At 35.4% G+C, this 22,310-nt stretch overlaps 1 protein-coding gene across 1 annotated transcript; it reads right to left on the reverse strand.

Moving 5' to 3' along the window:
- Positions 1–781: 781 nt before the first annotated feature.
- On the reverse strand, positions 782–22,098 carry LOC143054184 (solute carrier family 22 member 4-like). The gene is made up of 9 exons (XM_076227097.1): positions 21,965–22,098; positions 18,864–19,180; positions 17,614–18,035; positions 7,592–7,822; positions 7,007–7,138; positions 5,837–5,919; positions 4,013–4,130; positions 1,968–2,040; positions 782–1,122 (listed from the first exon to the last, which is right to left on the reverse strand). The coding sequence occupies exons 2-9, from the start codon at positions 19,164–19,166 to the stop codon at positions 889–891; spliced, it is 1,596 nt and encodes a 531-aa protein (XP_076083212.1). The 5' UTR covers positions 19,167–19,180; positions 21,965–22,098; the 3' UTR covers positions 782–888.
- Positions 22,099–22,310: the final 212 nt, after the last annotated feature.

Raw genomic sequence — 22,310 nt, forward strand, 5'->3', positions numbered from 1 at the left:
GTCGAGTCCGATACCGATACCAATAGTATATTCACCTGTTACCGATTACCTTATCTGTATGTTCCGCATCTGACAGGCACACCACCAAACGGTTTATTCAGGATTGATATGCTATATAGTATTACACGGGTCATAATCACAGGGTTGACACTACTTAATTGTCAAATTGTTACCTATTGTAGTATTTTTATCAGTTAGACTTTCTAAGATAACAATACGAATACTACAAATCTGGACTTAAGTAAGACGTATAGGTACAGTTTTCAATTTGTTAGCGGGCATGACGTAAAACAGCGAATCAAAGAATTCAATATTTATAACTAATATACAATGCTGTTGATTAAAAAATATTCCATTCCAGGACCTTTTGTTTTCCAATAATTAATATTATCAATAATTGATAAGTTCCAGTTCGACGGGTTCAAACAGACAGATTTGAAAGCAGAGAAAACTGTGTATCTTATAATCAGCATGACTTTATCAGATGACAATACTAATACTAAAATAAGGCTTGCGCATAGTTATATACTTTAATTCAGTCACGGACCCGCGATATACGGGTGTGTTCTAGTTGTCTTTTAAAATTGTGCCTTTGTATATGCTATATCCCTTGATAGAATTGAATTACAAAATATATTTGAACGTTGACATCACAACATATATTAACCAATGGGATTTATTTTCATTAGCGATGACATGCCTACCGATAAATATCACGAAAGTCAAATACGATACTTAAACATTTGTTTGCATGTTACCAATTTAAACAAATACCCAACTGCAAACAAAATGATATGATTTATTCATTTTGGTATCGACTTCTTAAAACTTATGCAGAATAACAAAAAACTGTAAATACAAAACATTGACAACTGTATAAAACAATATTCAAATATGTGTATGTATTTCGTCTTTGGTAAATGTGTTACTAATTCCACCTCTATACTCATCAGTGTTATTGCTTTCGTTTTTCTTTTCCACTCGATGAGGCTTTTCAACGATTTCTTCTATTGTATCTTTTAAAGCAAGTTTGTTAGTTTCAGTTAGCAGTAATACACATAAGGCTGAGAGCAGGAGAAGTCCACCTAGTAGTAAATACATAAGTCCTGGTATATGTTTACTCTGGAAGAAAAACCATAAATTTAGTTTGTTATAAATTTTATACAATTCTAAAAGTTATTCTGGTTGTCGTAATTGTGCACAAATTATTGGTAGCCATCAAATAAGATGATGATACATGTAATAGACCTAACAGTGTCAGTTCAATTTGGAAAAAAAACAATCTATACATGCAGTTCACACCTTCTTCATAGAATATCTGGAAATAATCATAAGTTTTCATCGATGATTTTAATGTCAATGCAGAAAACAGGGTTACTGGTAAAAAGTTACATAACAATTATACTCCACAAGAAGCAGAGTTTGACAGTCATATATATCATTTCTCTTATAAAAACAGTTGATTTTGGTATTTCATGTATTTACTTCTATTTATTTACCTCACATTAGAATCACAGAGCTAATTTAATAAAAGTGAAAATTCTCAAAGATCTGAAATACGCTATTTCTGAACGAAGACCTATATGTCGTACGAAATCAAATGGATCGGTAATCATTGGTAATGGTCCAGAGAGATCGGTATTGATGCATTTTTGCGCACTAAAAATTGATGACAGAATTGCAAATTAAATATAAACTTTAATATTAACATACACTGCTTATTATCTAATATATTCGTTGCTAATAATCACTTGAACAGTTTGTTCTGGTTTTTTTTCTTTGTGGGGGAGATAAACTCGCATCAAATTACGAAATAACTATTCATAAATCAACTCAAACACAAAACAAAATAGGAATGGGAATTTTTGTTAAACGCCAAATAGGCAGCAGAACAACATATCGCTTCTGCCTGCAAAATAATATTTGGATTTTATTTTAAATCTACTTTAAATTAATAAAGCACTTACAGCGTACACAAGTTGTGGCGCTACCATTGATCCAATCCGTGAAACTGTGTTATTTATACCGTAGCCTACATTTCTGGAGAAAAAAAATAAAGCTTTTATTTGTTGTAATTGTTAACTTAAATACATGCTAGTCGGGAACTTCTAGCCTTTGTTAGCCTTGTGTCGTATTAAATAGTTTTGATTCGTTTGTATGTTTTGGAGTGTGGCGTCCATTCCGATTAACTAGACTAGTATACACTAGTTCATGGGCCAGCTGATCCCTGCTTTTTATGCCCCATTTATGGGCATTATGTTTTCTAGTCTGTGCGTCCGTTCGTCCGTCCGTCCGTTCATCCGTCCGTTCGTTCGTTCGTCCGTTCGTCCGTCCCGCTTCAGGTTAAAGTTTTTGGTCGAGGTAGTTTTTGATGAAGTTGAAATCCAATCAACTTGAAACTTAGTACACATATTCCCTATGATGTGATCTTTCTAATTTTAATGCCAAATTAGAGATTTTCCTCCATTTTCACGGACCACTGAACATAGAAAATGATAATGCGGATGGGGCATCCGTGTACTGGGGACACATTCTTTTTTCTCGCTGTGTTGAAGACTAATTGGTGATCTTCGGCTGTTTTCTGCATTTTAGTCTGGTTGGTATCTCTTTAACACTTCCCCCGTTTCCATTTCCTATTCTATGACATAATTGACAAAAATTATTTAACAGTGTGTACTTCGTAAGAAACGATTCCTTCGATAAAGCGCAGATTTGGTATCTGAACTAAACAGAATCGCTTCAGGGATTTCTAAGTGATATTTGAAACCGAGTGAAATGTCATTTTGATACTTTGCAATAATTTAATTTTTGATGTAATGCGTCTTCTGATTGTCTGACGTCATTTTGTTTATCAGCTCATAAACATAATTTTGTCATGTGACCGTGACGTCATCAACGTTTTTCATGATTTACTTCGGTTTAAAATGGAATTAAGAAAGTAAATTATTAGAAATGACTGTAATATTTTTTCTGCCTATTCGAAATAACATAATAAAAAAAAAATGTGATGCTACGCGGGTAGTTCAGTGTGCACCACATTTTTTATGTTATTTCTTCATAGACAGACAAAATATTAGTCATTGCTTAAATAAAAGAATAGAAAGATGGATACAAAACTTATTAAACTTAATCAAAAGGTAGAAGCATTTCAGTAAATTTAACATTGGTGAGGACGAGGACGAGACGCCGACCAGGATGCTGATGTTGCTGATTCTGATATCAATTTTAAAGACTTCGGTTTGACCAAAATTAGATTCGAACACACGACCTTCCGCATTTAGTCAAACTGAATATGCTTAGAATGAAAAAAAAAGAGCCAACATTGAACCATAACGTAATTTGTAAAAATGTTAACATGATAACTGCTTGGTTTTTTGCATGTGTTAGATTTGGAATGTCATTCCAAATTATTGGGTTTCTTCCTTTTGTTATAACTGAATTTATTTATTTTATTTATAATATTGTAAATACTATTTTTGAGTATTTGCGCATATGTAACGTTGCGCTCATATAAATTTTTATATGTCCCGTTTTTTAAGTTTTACGACGTTTCGCCTTACGTTGTCTAGTTTTTATTCATTGCAAGTTATTATTCGGAGACAAATCAGTATTTTATACAGAGATTATAATCGGTAAGAGATATTTATGTACATTTTTAAGAACAATATTTATTTAAAGAAGAATATTAAGAATTGTAAAAGTACTTATAAATTAATATTTATTTTAATTAACTTTTTTAATTTAACACGTTATTTATTAAGCTTGAAAGAAAGGGAAGCATATTGTTTTGTTTAGTATTATGTGTTTAGTGTTTTAATTTATATTTTTACTTACGATGTATGTTAATGTGTATTTGTATTTTATTGTAGAGAATCGGTTGTTACGATAGTATATGAAGTCAAAATTATATGTAGTTTTGATGAATAAAGATACTAAATAGTTTAACCGCATACTCGACTTTATTGCCTGATTGATGTGATCCGTACAGCATGTATTTTTTACCATATTATACCTGACAACAGTTGGATAAAGTTCGGAAGTAAATATAATCAAAGCCATCCATCCACAGGAAACACATAGTTTTGATGTTAGAGCAAAGCCGTTTATCCACTTTCCCTTTTCTGGAATATCTAAATAGACATATACGGCATATTAAAAAAGATTTCAGTTGTCATCCTTTTGTTAGATTGCATAAAATTGCTTAACATTAATTTTTATTCCTTTGATTGTTTTATGTAGACTTTTCGAAACTCAAATTGATTAATTTTTATGGACCGTATTTAGCGTATTTTGTCGTTAAAGGAGAAATAGCTTTCTAATTTGCTAGTCAAAACACAGTTGTCGGAGACAGATAACATGACATTATCTCTTCAATGACAAAGGGTAAAAATTTAATTATTTAAATGCCCAAAAAGGCGCAAGCCAGGGCCGACCGTGCGAGGGCTGTATAGCCAGCCAAAGTCGTTAAAAACTTTCATCATCATCATCAACATAATCTCTAAAGCTAATAACATTTATATTATTACAAATGTAATATTGTGATCAAGAAAATAATCAAATAGTTTTTTTATTTCTTAGATGGTTTTTTTTTATATAAATTTAACAGCAAACACAATAAAACAACATGTGGAGCAGGACCTGCTTTCACTCCAGGAGCACCTGAGATAACCCCCGGTTTCTTTTTTGTTGTGTGTTGCTTGGTTTTTATTTGTCTATGTTGTGTTTCTGTTACTGTTGGTCTTTACAGTAGGTCTTGTTTTAGGGTCTGTCAATTTGCTTTCGACGGGACCGCAGCAAACATTTTCAAACACCTAATTGTCAAAATACCCTTGTAATAGACACATAAAAAAACAGGAAGATACTGAGGTCGAAATAAGTCAAAGAGAGACAGAAAATCAAATTGCCAAACAAACAAAAAACGACAAAACAAACAACAGTCAAAGACATTTAAGGAAACTAAACACAAAAACTAACATAATCCAAAAATGACCTCTTTCCGTAAATGATTAGTCAATTTAAACTAGCAAAATAATGCAGATATTGTCAGCGGGATAAAAAAAAAACCAATGGGTTACCAATATCTTTAGTTTCGTAATATTAGGACAAAGCAATACTGATTGTGCTTTTCTTTCATAAAAAGTGTGTTCGATAAAAATGCTTTATCGCAATCTGAGAATACTTCAGAGAGCTATAATACCGTCCTACCATTTAGTAATAATCTGCAACCTTATTCTTAATTGATTAATTCTAAACACACACGACCTCATTCTGAATGTTTGATATTTCCTCCTATTTGTAATTCCGGAAATGAAGGACGTGTTACATTGTAACAATGTTTTTAATATCTGTTATCCGATATTTACGGTAATAGGTTGTGCAATAACTAGAACAGGTTGAAATTAAACATGTTCAATATCTTGTGTAAACATATTTACTCTTGTTCAGGGAGCTATCGTGTAACTTCAAAAGGAGGGGGTTAAATCTGAATCGGAAAAAAAATCGGGGGAAATATGGATTCTTCATATATATTTTTTTTTGTCATATCAAATTAAAAGATTTAATTCATAGGTAAAAACAGTAAGACTTTCAGAATATTTTTTATCAGATGGGGAAAATGATATTTTTTTAGGAAAAAATTACAGCCCCTTCCCCCTTTGAAGTTGAATGGTCGTTCACTTAAAAAGTTAAACACGTGGAAATTAAATTTGAATAATTGTTCTTCTAATTAACAGTTACTGTTATTATATTGGCAAATTCATTAGCAATACATATAGTGTTGCTGTCATTTGCAAATATATAAAGTTTTAATAATAGTTTCGGTTTCATTTAAAATTACCAAGAAATTGGAGAACTCCAACAGCTAGACCTGTTAGTCCACCAAGCACAAAAAATACAAGTGTCGTCCATTTCCGTCCAAATCTAGAAAATGATATAGCAATGATTTGTATACTATCAAAATCCTTGGTTATTGATATGCATTTGCATGGATATGACACCTGTTATCAATTCGTTTGATGTATTTGAGTTTTTGAGTTTGCCATTTGATTAGAGACTTTTTGTTTGAATTTTTCGGAGTTCAGTATTTTTGTGATTTTTACTTTTGCACAGTTTACTGTTTTTTCATAAGAAATTGAATATATATATTTCGGTAATTTGTCATATCATAAATAAATTTTGACTATCAAAGGTTGGAGTTTAGCGCTCCCAAACAGTTAACCGGTTACAGTATTCCTAATTGACTATACTATTAATAAAATACGATTTGGGGTATATTTTAGTAAAAATAGTAACTTTACAAAACAAATAACCAAATGAAATCCAATTAACTTAGGATTTATATATTTTGTAATTAATTGATTTTACAGAGCAAACATTATTTTTCAATAAACATGACTAGTACTATTATCGACTAACAAACAAATTCTGGCCACACAAAAACGATGAATCACCCTCAACTTGTATACAGTTCTGTTAAATACCTCATTATGACTTCGAGACGAAGACCAGTGTAGTACCTTTGGTTTGGAATTTATTATTTATTTAGTTGGTATACATATAATATTTCACGGATTGTTAATAATATTATCCCTTTTCTCAAATTTCAATATATTTGATAATTTTCCAGATGACTACTCTAGCTAACTCTAGATCTGTAATTTGAATAACTCATTTGCTATGTTCAATATAATGTTTTGTTCTTAAATGTATCCTTTTGTCAGTTTTTTTTTTAATTCATACGAGTTAATACTAACTTTATTTCTACGTTTATGCACTCAAATAAACAAAAAATGAAAATGAAACAGTGGCAGGTCCAGGGGAGGGGATTCAGGCGGTCAATTTTTTTGAACGAACAATGCATTTGAATGGGAAATATGGCTGGAGACACACCCTTTTCCCTTCAGAAAGGGTTGGACCCATCTTAAACCTGGGTTGGGTCCCCTTGATCAATGGTTGGACCCCCACATAAAAATGCTTGGACCGGATTTTACATACTGTTTGTACCTACCGATTTGTAGCATAAGCGACAATCAATTGAACGGCTTCCATCATTCCTAAAAGGGCAATATTCAGATATATATTTCCGGACAACTGCTGGACACCAAATGATATTGCATAGAAGCCATAACCACATGTTATCCTGTTAATTAAAAACAAAACAGTTACATACGTATGAATAAAACGAGATCTAGGATACATGTCAAAGAAAATCTACAATAAGTGAGAAAAAAAAACCATTTAGACATGAACATACACGGTGTCCAAGATGTGTCGGATGCTTTTACAATATTCATTTTATATTAGTGGTGCTGTTTTTTATCACATTTTTTCCCCTTTACAAAAAAAGATTTCTCAACTGCAACGAAAACGTATACAATAAAATATTATTTTTTTCTTTACATTTAAGAGTGTCTTGATAAGATTTACAGAAAAAGACTGATTGGGATAAGAACCGAATAAAGGACCTAAAATAAAGATCGAGAAATTTTTTTCTGGTACAAAAGAAGACCTTAAGAAGCAGTTTACCAGCTCAAGCTACACTATGTCTTAATCAAACTGCATGTAGACTAGTAAGATTAGATATATTACTTGCCAACATATACCAAGCAAAACTGTAGTTCTAAACAGGTAGCGATTTCTAAATACATCTATAAAAGTCCGTTTTCTTCCCCTTTCTATTCGATTAGCTGATTTTACTACTTTATACAGCTCTTCTTTTTTTGGAACTGGTCGTCTGTTCATTTTACCGATCTTTTTTATGACGTCATGAGCGTCATCAATTCTATTCACTGATACAAGCCATCGGTAACTCTCTGGAATTATACTAAAGTAAAACGAGTCACATTTTATAAATATAGCCATTCTTGTATGCAACATGTGCAAATGTGTCTGTTTTATGTTTTCTATGCACCTAAACGCAAGATTGGTGTTCACTAAAACCATAGTTTTAGAAGGAAATGCACCGAACTCGAACATAGTCCTTAAAAGGAAAAATACGAATATTAACCAACAGCTAATAAAAAGTGTAACGCCCAGTTACGTATTTCCCATCGCCCAACTGAAAATTATACCATTAAATGTGTATCCACTGTATTGGTGACTTCTTGTCAAGCATATGAGGAAAGGAACTGAAAAATGCATTCATAATTTGGGCAATTTTTAGTTTTCTCCTCCGTTTTTAATGGCAAATAAAAAACTGGTTTTCTGATTGATTCTTCCACCTCAGTTTTTAGTTGTCTATGTTTTGAACTTATCTTTGATTTGTCCTGTCTATGTTTTTAACCGAAGCAAAAACACTCTTTCAGTTTGTACTAGCATTACCCTCATAAAACATTAGTTTCCATAAGAGCTTAATGAATTCTGTTCTTTGCATGAGTACATTTTAGTGCAGCTAAAAGGCAAAGGAAATGTTGCGTCTTCTGATCGATTAATATTAAAGGTCTTTTTTATACATTATATATAAATATTGGTGAAAATCATCATGTATGTGAAGTTAGCAGCCGGTTCGTTATTCGTTATTCGATATTCAATATCCAACCGGCTGCTAGCAGCCAGTTTGATATTCAAAATTTAGTGAAAAATTTTAAGAAAATTAAATACTTGATATCATAAAAAGCATGATTTTCATAGTCAACAGAACTGATAAGATACGTAGGAATCATTAAATGACCTTTACAAGCTGTCGTAATTTCTCGTTGTCCTCGAATATACACCCTTTTCCGTGTTACTTATTTGTCTGTATGTATTATAGAGTTTTGTCATAAAAACGACTTCAAAGATGTACTTTTGTGTATAATATTTCTAACGAAAAAAAGAAAAACCAATAACTCTAGAAAAATATTTATGACTATAAATAGAAATATATATGGAAAGCCAAAAAAATTTCAGTAAAAAAATGTCAAAATTTTAGGACAAAGGGCACAGGGTAATGGTGAGAGCCCCCTGATCTCTCAATCTTTCTAATATTTTATAGACATTTAATCAATAGGTAGATACAAACGTGACTAACAGGAATTTGGGTACACTTCTTGTCTTCTATGTTTACGGAGCGCCCAAAGTGCCAGTTGGATATATAAAATATATAGCGAAAACCTACCCGAGACCGCTAAAATGAGGTTGAGACCCCCCTAGTCTTTCAATGTCCATACAATTCAACCAAATCATTGACTCTGTATATATATAAAGATTGTATTAGATGGATTGTCCAGAATAACGTCATCTTCAATATCTACGGAGGGCTAAGATTGTCACTTGTCAGTCAAAAAATGTCAAAGTTTTAGGACAAAGAGCGCAGGGTAATGGTGAGAGCCCCCTGATCTCTCAATCTTTCTAATATTTCACAGACATTTAGTCAATAGGTAGATACAAACGTGACTAAACGGAATTAGGGTACACTTCCTGTCTTCTATGTTTACGGAGCGCCCAAAGTGCCAGTTGGATATTCAAAATATATAGCAAAAACCTACCCGAGACCGCTTAAATGAGGTTGAGACCCCCCTAGTTTTTCAATGTCCATAAAATTCAACTAAATCATTGACTCTGTATATATAAAGATTGTATTAGATGGATTGTCCAGAATAACGTCATCTTCAATATCTACGGAGGGCTAAGATTGTCACTTGTCAGTCAAAAAATGTCAAAATTTTAGGACAAAGGGCACAGGGTAATGGTGAGAGCCCCCTGATCTCTCAATCTTTCTAATATTTCACAGACATTTAGTCAATAGGTAGATACAAACGTGACTAAAAGGAATAAGGGTATACTTCCTGTCTTCTGTGTTTACGAAGCGCCCAAAGTGCCAGTTGGATATTCAAAATATATAGCGAAAACCTACCCGAGACCGCTTAAATGAGGTTGAGACCCCCCTAGTCTTTCAATGTCCATACAATTCAACCAAATCATTGACTCTGTATATATATAAAGATTGTATTAGATGGATGTTGTAGAATTTCTTTCTGAAGTATACAGCCTCCTTGAACAAACTAGCAACCTTGTTTTGTGAAAAACTGGCATTTAAGTCGACGCCTTAGTAGCGTTCAGGATATTTTGCAATCGATAGTGATTGAACAAGGAAGCATTATGGGTTTTGTCTTTATCTCTGTCAGTTTGGAAGGCAACGATGATATATCTAGGCTTTTCACGACCAATATTGGAAGCTAGGCGACAGTTAAACTGTGAGGCTTGGGGAACGGCTATGGAATCGCACTGTCTCATGCGAAATCTACAGTTGATCTTGGATTTATTCTGGATTGTTTTGAACAGTTGCATCTTGTTTTCGTCTGCAGGAGTGACGTGAGGAAGGAACCAAAAGATCTTACACAGGATTATCTTTGCCACGTTATTGACGGCGGCTGCCCTTTGAATGGCATTTGCAACTGAATTGCGAACGAGTGGGAGTTCGTGTCTGAAGCCGTACACTATTTTGTTGTAATCATCCCAAAATATGTTTCAGGGGGATGGCAAACGAGTACGATCCTTTTTGGTCGGCTTGGTGATAATGTATCCATAGCAGGCTGCAAATCCAGTGTTCTAAGCCTCGGCATCGATATATCGGTGGCAGAATCCTTATACCACAGTTGTTTGAGACCCTGCGATTTGGAGAAGTCGTCGGGGTAGGTTAACATTCCTAGCATAGTGATGGCGATGTCGGGGTCGTTAATGTGTTCAATCTGCTGGCCGGAGAGTCGATAACAGATAGTTTTGAAGAGATACATGATACCATTGTTAAGGAGATCAACGTCTGCATATGCAGTGCCGTCGTGCTTTTGAAGTCGTCCTTCTACCAAGAGATAACTATCGGTTGGGTTGAGGAACAGGTCCTGCTTTTCGATGTTGATTCGGATCTCCGCTCCAGAGTTGATAAGTTGGGCGCCGGCTTAAGGTTCGAATTCGTGAACCGGGTATTAATATTTTTGAAGACTTTCATCGAAGGTCAACCCTTCTGTCATTGTAAGGATGTCAGCCAGTATGTATTTATTTATAGCGTTGGACGAAGTCGTGGATGGTAGCGATGCCAAGACCAGAGATGAGATTGTTTAACTGGGTTTGATTGTGGGGCTTACTTCTTTTAACAATAAGCTGTTTATTGGGCTTGCTGCGTTGGACACTGGGTTTTCGAGGGCGGGTCACATTGTCAACGACATGTTCGACGGCTTTGGCTACCACCTTTTCAACTCATATCATGGCTGCATTAGTGGCAGCGCTTATATCCTTACTTTCCAAAGTCTTGGCAGCAGAGGAGGTGAACATGCGACCAGCGATACCGGCGATAGTGTCAAACAAACTTATACCACCGAATGCATACTTCCGAGCAAAACATTTCTTCATTCTTAACATTCATTCACAGGATACTACTATGGAGTTGCTTATATTCCTTGATGCTGATGTGTTCACCCTTCTTCATGGCATCGAGGATCTCCACAATCTCGTTGAGCACACCATTGTTTCCCGCACGGTAGGCAGCGTTGCACAGATCCAACCGATAGAGGAGCTGGTCAAAGTCGGAGGACAGAAATACGGTTTGCATTCCGCTACAATGCTTATCTTGCTTGTAGATGTGTTACACAATTTCGTCCACTTGTTAACTCTTTATCGCCTTCGGGTTCTCGAGAGGGTTAATTGCCTTGATACATGGCACCGGAACTGTTCAGCATCTCTGCCTAGTCGACAAGGTCTTAAAAGCTTCGGGCTCGCAAATACTGCTGTGCTCGACGTCCAAGAATGGTGTCTGTAGGTGGTGCAATGGGTAGTGGGTATCCAAATTGGGTTGTTGAGGAAGGAGGGCTGTCACTGCTGCAGGAAGGTATACGATCGTTTTGGTAATCGGTGAAGCTGCCTCTCGCTGAGCCTCATCTTCGCTAGCCAAGGGTTACGATCCACTCCCGCTCTCTTCACCCTTGGCGGATTGAGATAATATTTCGGAGACACAAGGTAAGGATTTTTATTGGTTGCAGTAGATACTCGCTGCATCCAATCAAAAAACGCCTATAACATGATCACGTGTAAATGTTGAAAGTGTTTGTAAACAATTGCCACGTGTTTATTGTGCAACAAGTCTTTACATCACTAAACATAGGACTATATTTAGTGACAACTTGAATGTTTTTAATCAACTTATAGAAGTTTATGTGTATGTTTCATGCACAAATGCATGCATATTGACATATATTTTCGTTTCCAGCTTTACCAAGTGGTTAGAATCTAGACGCTACCGTGTTTTTATCTTCAAATTGAAGAGTTCAAGTGCTACCATTGGTCAAGAATAATTTATTCGGAATGGGCGTGACTTTAAACTTCCGATAGATGGCGCAACATTGATATCACAAATGTTGGCTCAATCTGCCAAGGGTGAAGAGAGCGGGAGTGGATCGTAACCCTTGGCTAGCGAAGATGGCTGAGCCTCAACCACAGGCTTAACACCTTGGAAAGGTCCCGGTTGAGTCCAATCTGCTCGAGGCGATGCTGCATGTTACTGGCTTTAATCTTCCGCTTGGTCTCTTGCAACTCCCAGGCGAGCGCCCCACACTGTTTAGGGTATGTAATCTTTATCAACGTCGTTTATACATAGCGTTGACGTGAACCCTCTCCTCGATCCTTTTAACAGCTCTAAGTGTTTGTTTGAACGCCCCTACGCGTTGGTTTGAATAGTGGTACCTTTCCTGAAACCGACAATTGCATTGAATAGATCGAGCGATCAATCTTTGTTGATAAACACTACAATAATTTATGGACCTATGGGTGGTACGGATAGGAAAATACGGACTGTCAAACAGATAAATGCCATATAAAACATGCTAAAGTCTAAATGTTCATATAAACCCACTAAGAAGGTTATATTATTCTTCTATTATCCAAAAATCAATTTTATTTTACAAAAACTTTCATATTTAAAATATTCACCATGGCCATAATGCGAAACGAAACTTCTAACTGTGTATTGCTACCTCATCGTTTTTTGTTTCACCCTTATCGGTAAAGCACTCAAAGTCCGCGTACACCACGAAAGGGAATCTCATCGAGTGGGTGTTGTTGACAAAGGTCAGCTGGTATGTCCTTTCTTTGGGCAGCTTGATCTTGACTGCCTTGTGGTTTATGCAACACTTTTTGTTGGTCTCCAGGACTTCCTTGCTATAAAAGTGGTTCTAGCACCTGTAGCCTTCGACCAGCAGTAAGTTGAGTTCTCTCTCCCGCTGTTCACCTAAGTCTGAAATGCGCAGCGAGTATACTTCACTATCATCTATGCAAAATACATTAACCGCTAGGGTGGAATTACCTTCTCAAATTTATCAATATCCGTAAAGCTAACCAGATTGAGCTCTGTGTAACCCTGTCCGTTTGTTTTGGGTCTTCCTCGTTCTGGTGCAAAGCCGAAAGTATGGCCAACTTGAATCACTCCTCGTCGTTATTTTTCACATTGATTACAGCCTCCTTACGCCGGCTAATCAATGTACTGTGACCCACCCAGCGGTCGGTGTTTGTTAATATCGACTTGAAGTTTTACAATTGCATTCAATGTCCAGCCACTTTTTTCAGATGTCCAATGTGAATCTTTTTTCCGATCTTTTCATCCATCTCCTCAAGGGTTTCAACCAAGTGCGTGGTTGAGGTGAAAATCTGGTTTCCCGAGTGAAAGTATCCCACGTTCTCATCATCCATGTTACTTGTTGGGTTAATCTTCACAGTGCAGCATCTCATTGATTTTTTATCCTTTCATTGCCCATTCGTCTATAAGTTCCATCCTTGACATCCGAGAGACCTCAAAGAAGGTCTGCACATCCACGTCAATAATGGGGGTCATCTTTCAGGTAGTAAATACATCTTTAAAGGCAGTGGATGAACCTCAATTTTATCCCCAATGGCTTTCCGATCTTCTCTGATCTTTTCCTATAACTTCTCCAGCAGTCGATCTTTCGACATCCTGCTAACCACTATCAACCAATGCTGTTTGGCCTGGGTGATAATTTCCTTCCTCGTAAAGGGTTGGGACAACGCTCAAATAATGTTGGTCTTCGTTTCGGACAACTGAACCAACTGATTCTTCCTCATCCGGGTGTACCATCGGAGGTTGTTCATTTTGGCAATACCTCTCAGGGCTTTGACCTTTTCAACAACTAATTCCAGCAATTTTTAGCTATTGGATCCATGTCTTACAATCCAAAATAAAATCAATTTTGGTCACCAAAAACCACTATCCCAATGAAATGGCTTTTCGACCCAGTTTTTTATCTTTCTATCCTATCGTCCTTATAACAAAAATATATAATTCGTGGCAATCATACCCGGTGCGCCTGTTTTTTTTCATTCCATAGCTCACAACTTGCAGAGCTAAATCGGTCTCTCTCTTTGCCAAGACGGTTGTCAGCTGCTTGTTTAATCTCTCTAAACCGCAAGCGGAGATGCCCCCTTTCAGCATAATGTTATACTTTTCCCCTACTTATTAACTAAATGTCTGCATAATATTAGACAAGATTGATATATTAGGGGGCTCTTACCATTACCAAGTGCCCTTTGTCATAAAATTTTGACAATATGTAGCTGAAAAGTGAATATCTAACCCTCCGTAGATATTGAAGATGACGTTATTCTGGACAATCCATCTAGTACAATCTTTATATATACAGAGTCAATAATTTGATTGAATTTTATTGACATTGAAAGACTAGGGGGGTCTCAACCTCATTTAAGCGGTCTCGGGTATGTTTTTGCTATATATTTTGAATATCCAACTGGCATTTTGGGCGCTCCGTAAACATAGAAGACAGTAAGTATACCCTTATTCCTTTTAGTCACATTTGTGTCTACCTATTGAATAAATGTCTGTGAAATATTAGAAAGATTGAGAGATCAGGGGGCTCTCACCATTACCCTGTGCCCTTTGTCCTAAAATTTTGACATTTTTTGACTGACAAGTGACAATCTTAGCCCTCCGTAGATATTGAAGATGACGTTATTCTGGAAAATCCATCTAATAAAATCTATATATATACAGAGTCAATGATTTGGTTGAATTGTATGGACATTGAAAGACCAGGGGGGTCTCAACCTCATTTAAGCGGTCTCGGGTAGGTTTTCGCTAGATATTTTGAATACCCAACTGGCACTTTGGGCGCTTCGTAAACACAGAAGACAGGAAGTATACCCTTATTCCTTTTAGTCACGTTTGTATCTACCTATTGACTAAATGTCTGTGAAATATTAGAAAGATTGAGAGATCAGGGGGCTCTCACCATTACCCTGTGCCCTTTGTCCTAAAATTTTGACATTTTTTGACTGACAAGTGACAATCTTAGCCCTCCGTAGATATTGAAGATGACGTTATTCTGGAAAATCCATCTAATACAATCTTTATATATACAGAGTCAATGATTTTGGTTGAGTTTTATGGACGTTGAAAGACCAGGGGGGTCTTAACCTCATTTAAGCGGTCTCGGGTAGGTTTTCGCTATATATTTTGAATATCCAACTGGCACTTTGGGCGCTCCGTAAACATAGAAGACAGGAAGTGTACCCAAATTCCTTTTAGTCACGTTTGTAGCTACCTATTGACTAAATGTCTGTGAAATAGTAGAAAGATTGAGAGATCAGGGGGTCTCAACATAACCCTGTGCCCTTTGTCCTAAAATTTTGACATTTTTTGACTGAAAAGTGACAATCTTAGCCCTCCGTAGACATTGAAGATGACGTTATTCTGGAAAATCCATCTAATGCAATCTTTATATATACAGAGTCAATGATTTGATTGAATTTTATGGACATTGAAAGACCAGGGGGGTCTCAACCTCATTTAAGCGGTCTCGGGTAGGTTTTCGCTATATGTTTTGAATATCCAACTGGCACTTTGGGCGCTCCGTAAACATAGAAGACAGGAAGTGTTCCCAAATTCCTTTTAGTCACGTTTGTAGCTACCTATTGACTAAATGTTTGTTAAATAGTAGAAAGATTGAGAGATTAAGGGGCTCTCACCATAACCCTGTGCCCTTTGTCCTAAAATTTTGACATTTTTTGACTGACAAGTGACAATCTTAGCCCTCCGTAGATATTGAAGATGACGTTATTCTGGAAAATCCATCTAATAAAATCTATATATATACAGAGTCAATGATTTGGTTGAATTGTATGGACATTGAAAGACCAGGGGGGGTCTCAGCCTCATTTAAGCGGTCTCGGGTAGGTTTTCGCTAGATATTTTGAATATCCAACTGGCACTTTGGGCGCTTCGTAAACACAGAAGACAGGAAGTATACCCTTATTCCTTTTAGTCACGTTTGTATCTACCTATTGACTAAATGTCTGTGAAATATTAGAAAGATTAAGAGATCAGGGGGCTCTCACCATTACCCTGTGCCCTTTGTCCTAAAATTTTGACATTTTTCGACTGACAAGTGACAATCTTAGCCCTCCGTAGATATTGAAGATGACGTTATTCTGGAAAATCCATCTAATACAATCTTTATATATACAGAGTCAATGATTTTGGTTGAATTTTATGACGTTGAAAGACCAGGGGGGTCTTAACCTCATTTAAGCGGTCTCGGGTAGGTTTTCGCTATATATTTTGAATATCCAACTGGCACTTTGGGCGCTCCGTAAACATAGAAGACAGGAAGTGTACCCAAATTCCTTTTAGTCACGTTTGTAGCTACCTATTGACTAAATGTCTGTGAAATAGTAGAAAGATTGAGAGATCAGGGGGGTCTCACCATAACCCTGTGCCCTTTGTCCTAAAATTTTGACATTTTTTGAATGAAAAGTGACAATCTTAGCCCTCCGTAGACATTGAAGATGACGTTATTCTGGAAAATCCATCTAATGCAATCTTTATATATACAGAGTCAATGATTTGATTGAATGTTATGGACATTGAAATACCAGGGGGGTCTCAACCTCATTTAAGCGGTCTCGGGTAGGTTTTCGCTATATATTTTGAATATCCAACTGGCACTTTGGGCGCTCCGTAAACATAGAAGACAGGAAGTGTACCCAAATTCATTTTAGCCACGTTTGTAGCTACCTATTGACTAAATGTCTGTGAAATAGTAGAAAGATTGAGAGATCAGGGGGGTCTCACCATAACCCTGTGCCCTTTGTCCTAAAATTTTGACATTTTTTGACTGAATTTTTTTTTTTGGCTGTCCATATATATTTCTATTTATAGTTATAAATATTTCTAGAGTTATTGGTTTTTCTTTTTGTCGTAAGAAATATTATACACAAAAGTACATCTTTGAAGTCGTTTTTATGACAAAACTCTATATTACATACAGACAAATAAGTAACACGGAAAAGGGTTTATATTCGAGGACAACAAGAAATTACGACAGCTTGAAAGGTTATTTATAATGATTCTTACGTACCTTATCAGTCCTTTTGACTATGAAAATCATGCTTTTTATGATATCAAATATTTAATTTTCTTATTAAGTTTTCACTAAATTTTGAATATCAAACTGGCTGCTAGCAGCCGGTTGGATATTGAATATCGAATAACGAATAACGAACCGGCTGCTAACTTCACATACATAAAATCATCACTGTTGCGTTTTACCACAAAATACACTTCTTTTTGTACAAAATTGTGGGTTTTTTTTCTTCTAAATATCTATTAACACTACTTACCATACGCCAATAAACCATGGTACACAAAAAATTGCTGAGGCTATCTGAATGTACTTCCAGTCGTGTAGAAGCCAGGAAAATAATGCGAATGTCACTGTTCCGAGTGGCCACATAGGTAACGCCAGTATCAATGAACGATATTTGGCAGGGGTAAATTCTGCCATGTACGTTACGTCAATAGTCAGATACCATCCGCATCCCATACCAATTAGAAACCTGAGAACAGCAAACATTTGCCAACTAACAGAAAATGCTGCAATAACATTAAATATCAAAAGAATTATAATGGACGCGTAGTATGCTGGCTTCCGACCAAACACATCTCCAACCTGACCGGAAATAAATGCGCCGATAAGAAGTCCTCCCATTTGAATAGTTGTTATTGTTGAAATTATCCATTCTCTGTCACACACCAGACTCCACTGCAATACGAAAAAAATATAGTAAACTGTTTATCATGTTTCACACTGCATTTTTAAATACAAAAAATTGTAAAGATGCTTTAAAGAAGTAACATTATTATGATTTTTTTATGTGGCTCATATAAAGAATCTTTTATTTTTAGGAGTATCTTCATGTCTAGATATATAACATCTCTGTTGTTAAATATTATTGACAAACAAAAAAAATGTTGTCTTGTGTAAAATCTTTGAAAAATTGCGGTTCACATACTTGTTGATGTACATAATGAATGTTCAATTCAGACACATGTCACAATGAGCATGGGAGATAGAAATTATTCATTACTAGGTTACTGTTTCACACTAGTCATTTTGGTGACTTTTACAGCTTGCTGTTCGGTGTGAGCCAAGGCTCTGTGTTGAAAGTCGTATGTTTACCTATAATTGTTTCTTTTTACACATTGACTCATTGGCACTCATGCCACATTTTCTTATTTCCATCTAATTCTTAAGACGTTAAATTGTGTCTTTCAGTCATCACAAATAAACAAAAATAGTGGGAGCGGAGCGAATAAAGAGAAGCTCATGTTGCTTAATCATCACTTTCTTTAAAAAAAATAAACATAAAAAAAGAGTAAAACCCTTTGAACGATTAATCGAATATCTAGCGTACATGTATGTACATGTACATTTGTGTATCTTATTTGAATATGAAATACTATATGTCAAGCTCGAGTCCACGTGGTTCGATCGATAATCGATCTCGATTTCATGTGATTTGTTCGATTATTGACCTGAATATCGTGGTGTTCAATAAACAATTATACAGAAATACAAGATAGCCATTACCTCGCTTACGATTGTAGACATAGACGTATCGTAGGCCTTTGAGTCACAGTGAAAATCATCTGAATTATTCTTGAAACTACATTTATTTATAAATGAGGAGTTCGAAATATATTTATTCCCTAAATCTGTTTTCCAAGTGCAAGTCCAATCCGGAATAGCTCCACCGAATGACATCATTAGTGTGCTCCATGCAATCGTAGCTTTACTTCCATAGACAATTAATGTCAGCACAAACTGAAAGCGACCAAGTCCTCCAAGTTCTAACAACAAATTTTCAAGGTATTCGTTTAAATCAAGAGACATATTTGATGTTAAAACTGCAAATAAAAATTTAGATTTTATGTATCGTGCAAAGAGATTGGACCGGACAGAAGGTGTACAACTAGAAATCATACCTGCAAACTTTTCACAACACCCATGGGGGGTTTACGTGCAAGATGGCTCTTACAGTCCTAAATACCCATCAAGAGGCCTTTAAATGTATCTAAATTGTGGACAAAATTGCTCTTTCAAAATGTCCACTTCAAGGTAGCAAATAGTGACAGTTGGCATGGTATGCTCTACTAAACATGTAATAGTTGCCACTGGACGTTAACACCAATACATCATCATAATCAACAAATTTGCAAACATATGCAATCGTGTGGATTTCTTTAGTTCTTTTTCGTTTTTTTTTTTTCTTTACATGACTAGTACTTGTCGAAAACTTTAATAAAGAAGACAGAAAATATTTACTTGCACTTCGATTACAAATTTGTTGATTTACCACAATTTTAAACAAAACAGTTCATTTTACAATGGCTCTATGCTTTAAAAAGTATGAAGAAGCAAAAAAAAAAACATTAAGATACATTTAAAGGCCCCTTGATTGGTATCTAGGACTGTAAGGGCCATCTTGCACGTAAAACTCCCATAGGCGTTTTGAAATGAAAAGTTGGCAGGTATGATAGAACAATTATGTATATATATAGATTATCGTTGGTTATCTCAACGAGATTGATTTTCTCAATCGAGTTGAGCTGACCGATAATAATCTCTTTATCGCTATTTTACATATGGAGACGTTGTCAATTTCCTTGACAACGGCACGCGTTCCCTTATTTTCTAACGATAATTTTCATATCACTCAACTCCGTTTTAATATCACTCGACTCCACTGTGAACGGAAATTATCAGTCGGCAAAATAGCGATAAATACATAGTGTGCTATGTTGATATGCATATAAACCTTGTTCTATACCAGGTCGACAAACTGTATGAGTCGAACTTCAACGAATAATTGCTTAAGGTGCATGTACATGTGCACAAGGTAACAGTTTGTACAGAAAAATATGCCGACCTACTCGGACTCAACATTTAACTCAGAACTAACCAGTCTCCACTTTTATTTTAATATTTCGTTTGCTTAGCAGGAAAGCAACACAATACAATTGTGCTTCCGGAACACCTTAAATCATTTCTGTTATTAAGTGTATAATAGCGGCGTTTTGCATTTGCGCCGATCTGCATTTCATTTGCGCCGATTTTTTCTTTCATTTGCGCCGATTTTTTTTTTCATTTGCGCCGATTTTTTTAAAGGTAAATAAACAGGTAAATTACAGGTGAAATGATATAAGAAGATGTGGTATGAGTGCCAATGAGACAACTCTCCATACCAGTAATGTTATTTTCATTGATCATTAAAGACCTCTTCCGTTAGCCAGTTGTACATATGTTATAAATTGTCAATCATAACATGTATATAACTGTTGTCTCCTCTTAAAATCAAGAAGTAAAAACCTTAGATAAAAGCACTTTGTTTATACTAAAATGACGAATTAAAAATATATGTACAGCATTCAAATCCATAAAAACGGAATACATTCAAATCATAAATCTGTTCTTGCCGAGTATGGATAGGCAACACATCTAATACATTCCTTTCTTATGATTTCGTCTCTTCTATATTTGGCGTAATTGTCGATGACGAAGGCCATCTTTTTTTTGTCTGGCATACGTACTGGTGGGGGCATTTCTAGAGTTCGTATTTTCTCACAAGGAAGCTATTAAACCAAGAGTTTTAAATGGTGAAGTTGAAATCATCCCATCGTTAATTTTATGGACGTCATCACGAATTGGTTGCCGGTTATGGAATGTGTACTTGTACGTTGTCGAAGAATGTATGACATTTGTCACCAGAAGGAGCGGAGCGTCAGACAATGTCAAACGTGAAGCAGTCATCGATTTCATTTAGGGAAAGGAATGGTTACCCAAAACATTGGGATAGCCATTAACCAATTGCAAGGTTACTTGATTTGTCTTTATACTCTGTGCTCAGCCAATGTAAAAGTATTAACTTACCTGTAATTACCTGTATATCCAATTCGGAAAAATATAAAATCGGCGCAAATGAAAAAATGAAATCGGCGCGAATGAAAATTTTCAAAATCGGCGCAATTGTCATACGCCCTATAATAGAACTTCTCCATAAGATGGATTCATGTGTTACGCAGTACGTACGTTACACAAAAAATCCCATGTACTTTTTATAATTTTATTTGTTTGACATTTTTCACTTGTGCATCTTTATTTTGAATATTTCAAGCCCAAGTATCCGTAATTGGGCGAGATTGCATAACGTGTTGTCATTTGGTATTTTTCTTTCTTTCTTTTAAACATGTTTTATATCGTCCTGATTCGATGTGTGGTAATTATGTATTGACCTTTGGTGTATTTCTCTTTTTATATTGTCAGCATGGTCATGGAAACCTCTCTTTAATACTTAAAATGAATTGAAACCAAACGCTCATCATTAACTTATAACAATTAATCGAATCATGCAGAACTATTCATCTTATTAGTAGTTTTTCTTCGATAGAAACCATATCCTCTCGCTCATTAAACATACTCTCGTGTCATTTTTGTTCAATTTGGATCAAAAGTTTTCTCAAGAAGCCAGTCACGATAATACATATTTTTATTACGTAAGATATTTCAAAAGTTTAAACGATTTATGATCATTATAATTATTTTTTATTTTTTTGTAAAAGATATATAATTTAGTCTTACAATATGATGCATCCCAGTATAGTAAATTATTTATTGAAAAAATTGCGACTTACCAAAGACTTAATCACTGAATGAATTCAATATAAAAGCTTTATCATCTTATTAGAATCCATTCATACGCATTATATATGTTAGAATACCAATCTTATAATAATCTCACATCTCATATTTGTGTTAAGAAGGAACAGAATAGATTCGTACTTCAAATACCCAAATACACATCGACATAGAAGGGATACCAAACTATTCATATTTTAAAGTAATGATCGAGTTTAATATATCACATTATCTTTTGAATGATTATATATATATACATTGTGCTATGTATCAAGCAAGTACAAGCCTTCGTCTGCCAGAACATATAAATCTGGATAGTTTTCTTGATAGATAAGCTTTTTG

The sequence above is a fragment of the Mytilus galloprovincialis genome, chromosome 12, assembly GCF_965363235.1.
Source record: "Mytilus galloprovincialis chromosome 12, xbMytGall1.hap1.1, whole genome shotgun sequence".
NCBI lineage: Eukaryota > Metazoa > Mollusca > Bivalvia > Mytilida > Mytilidae > Mytilus > Mytilus galloprovincialis.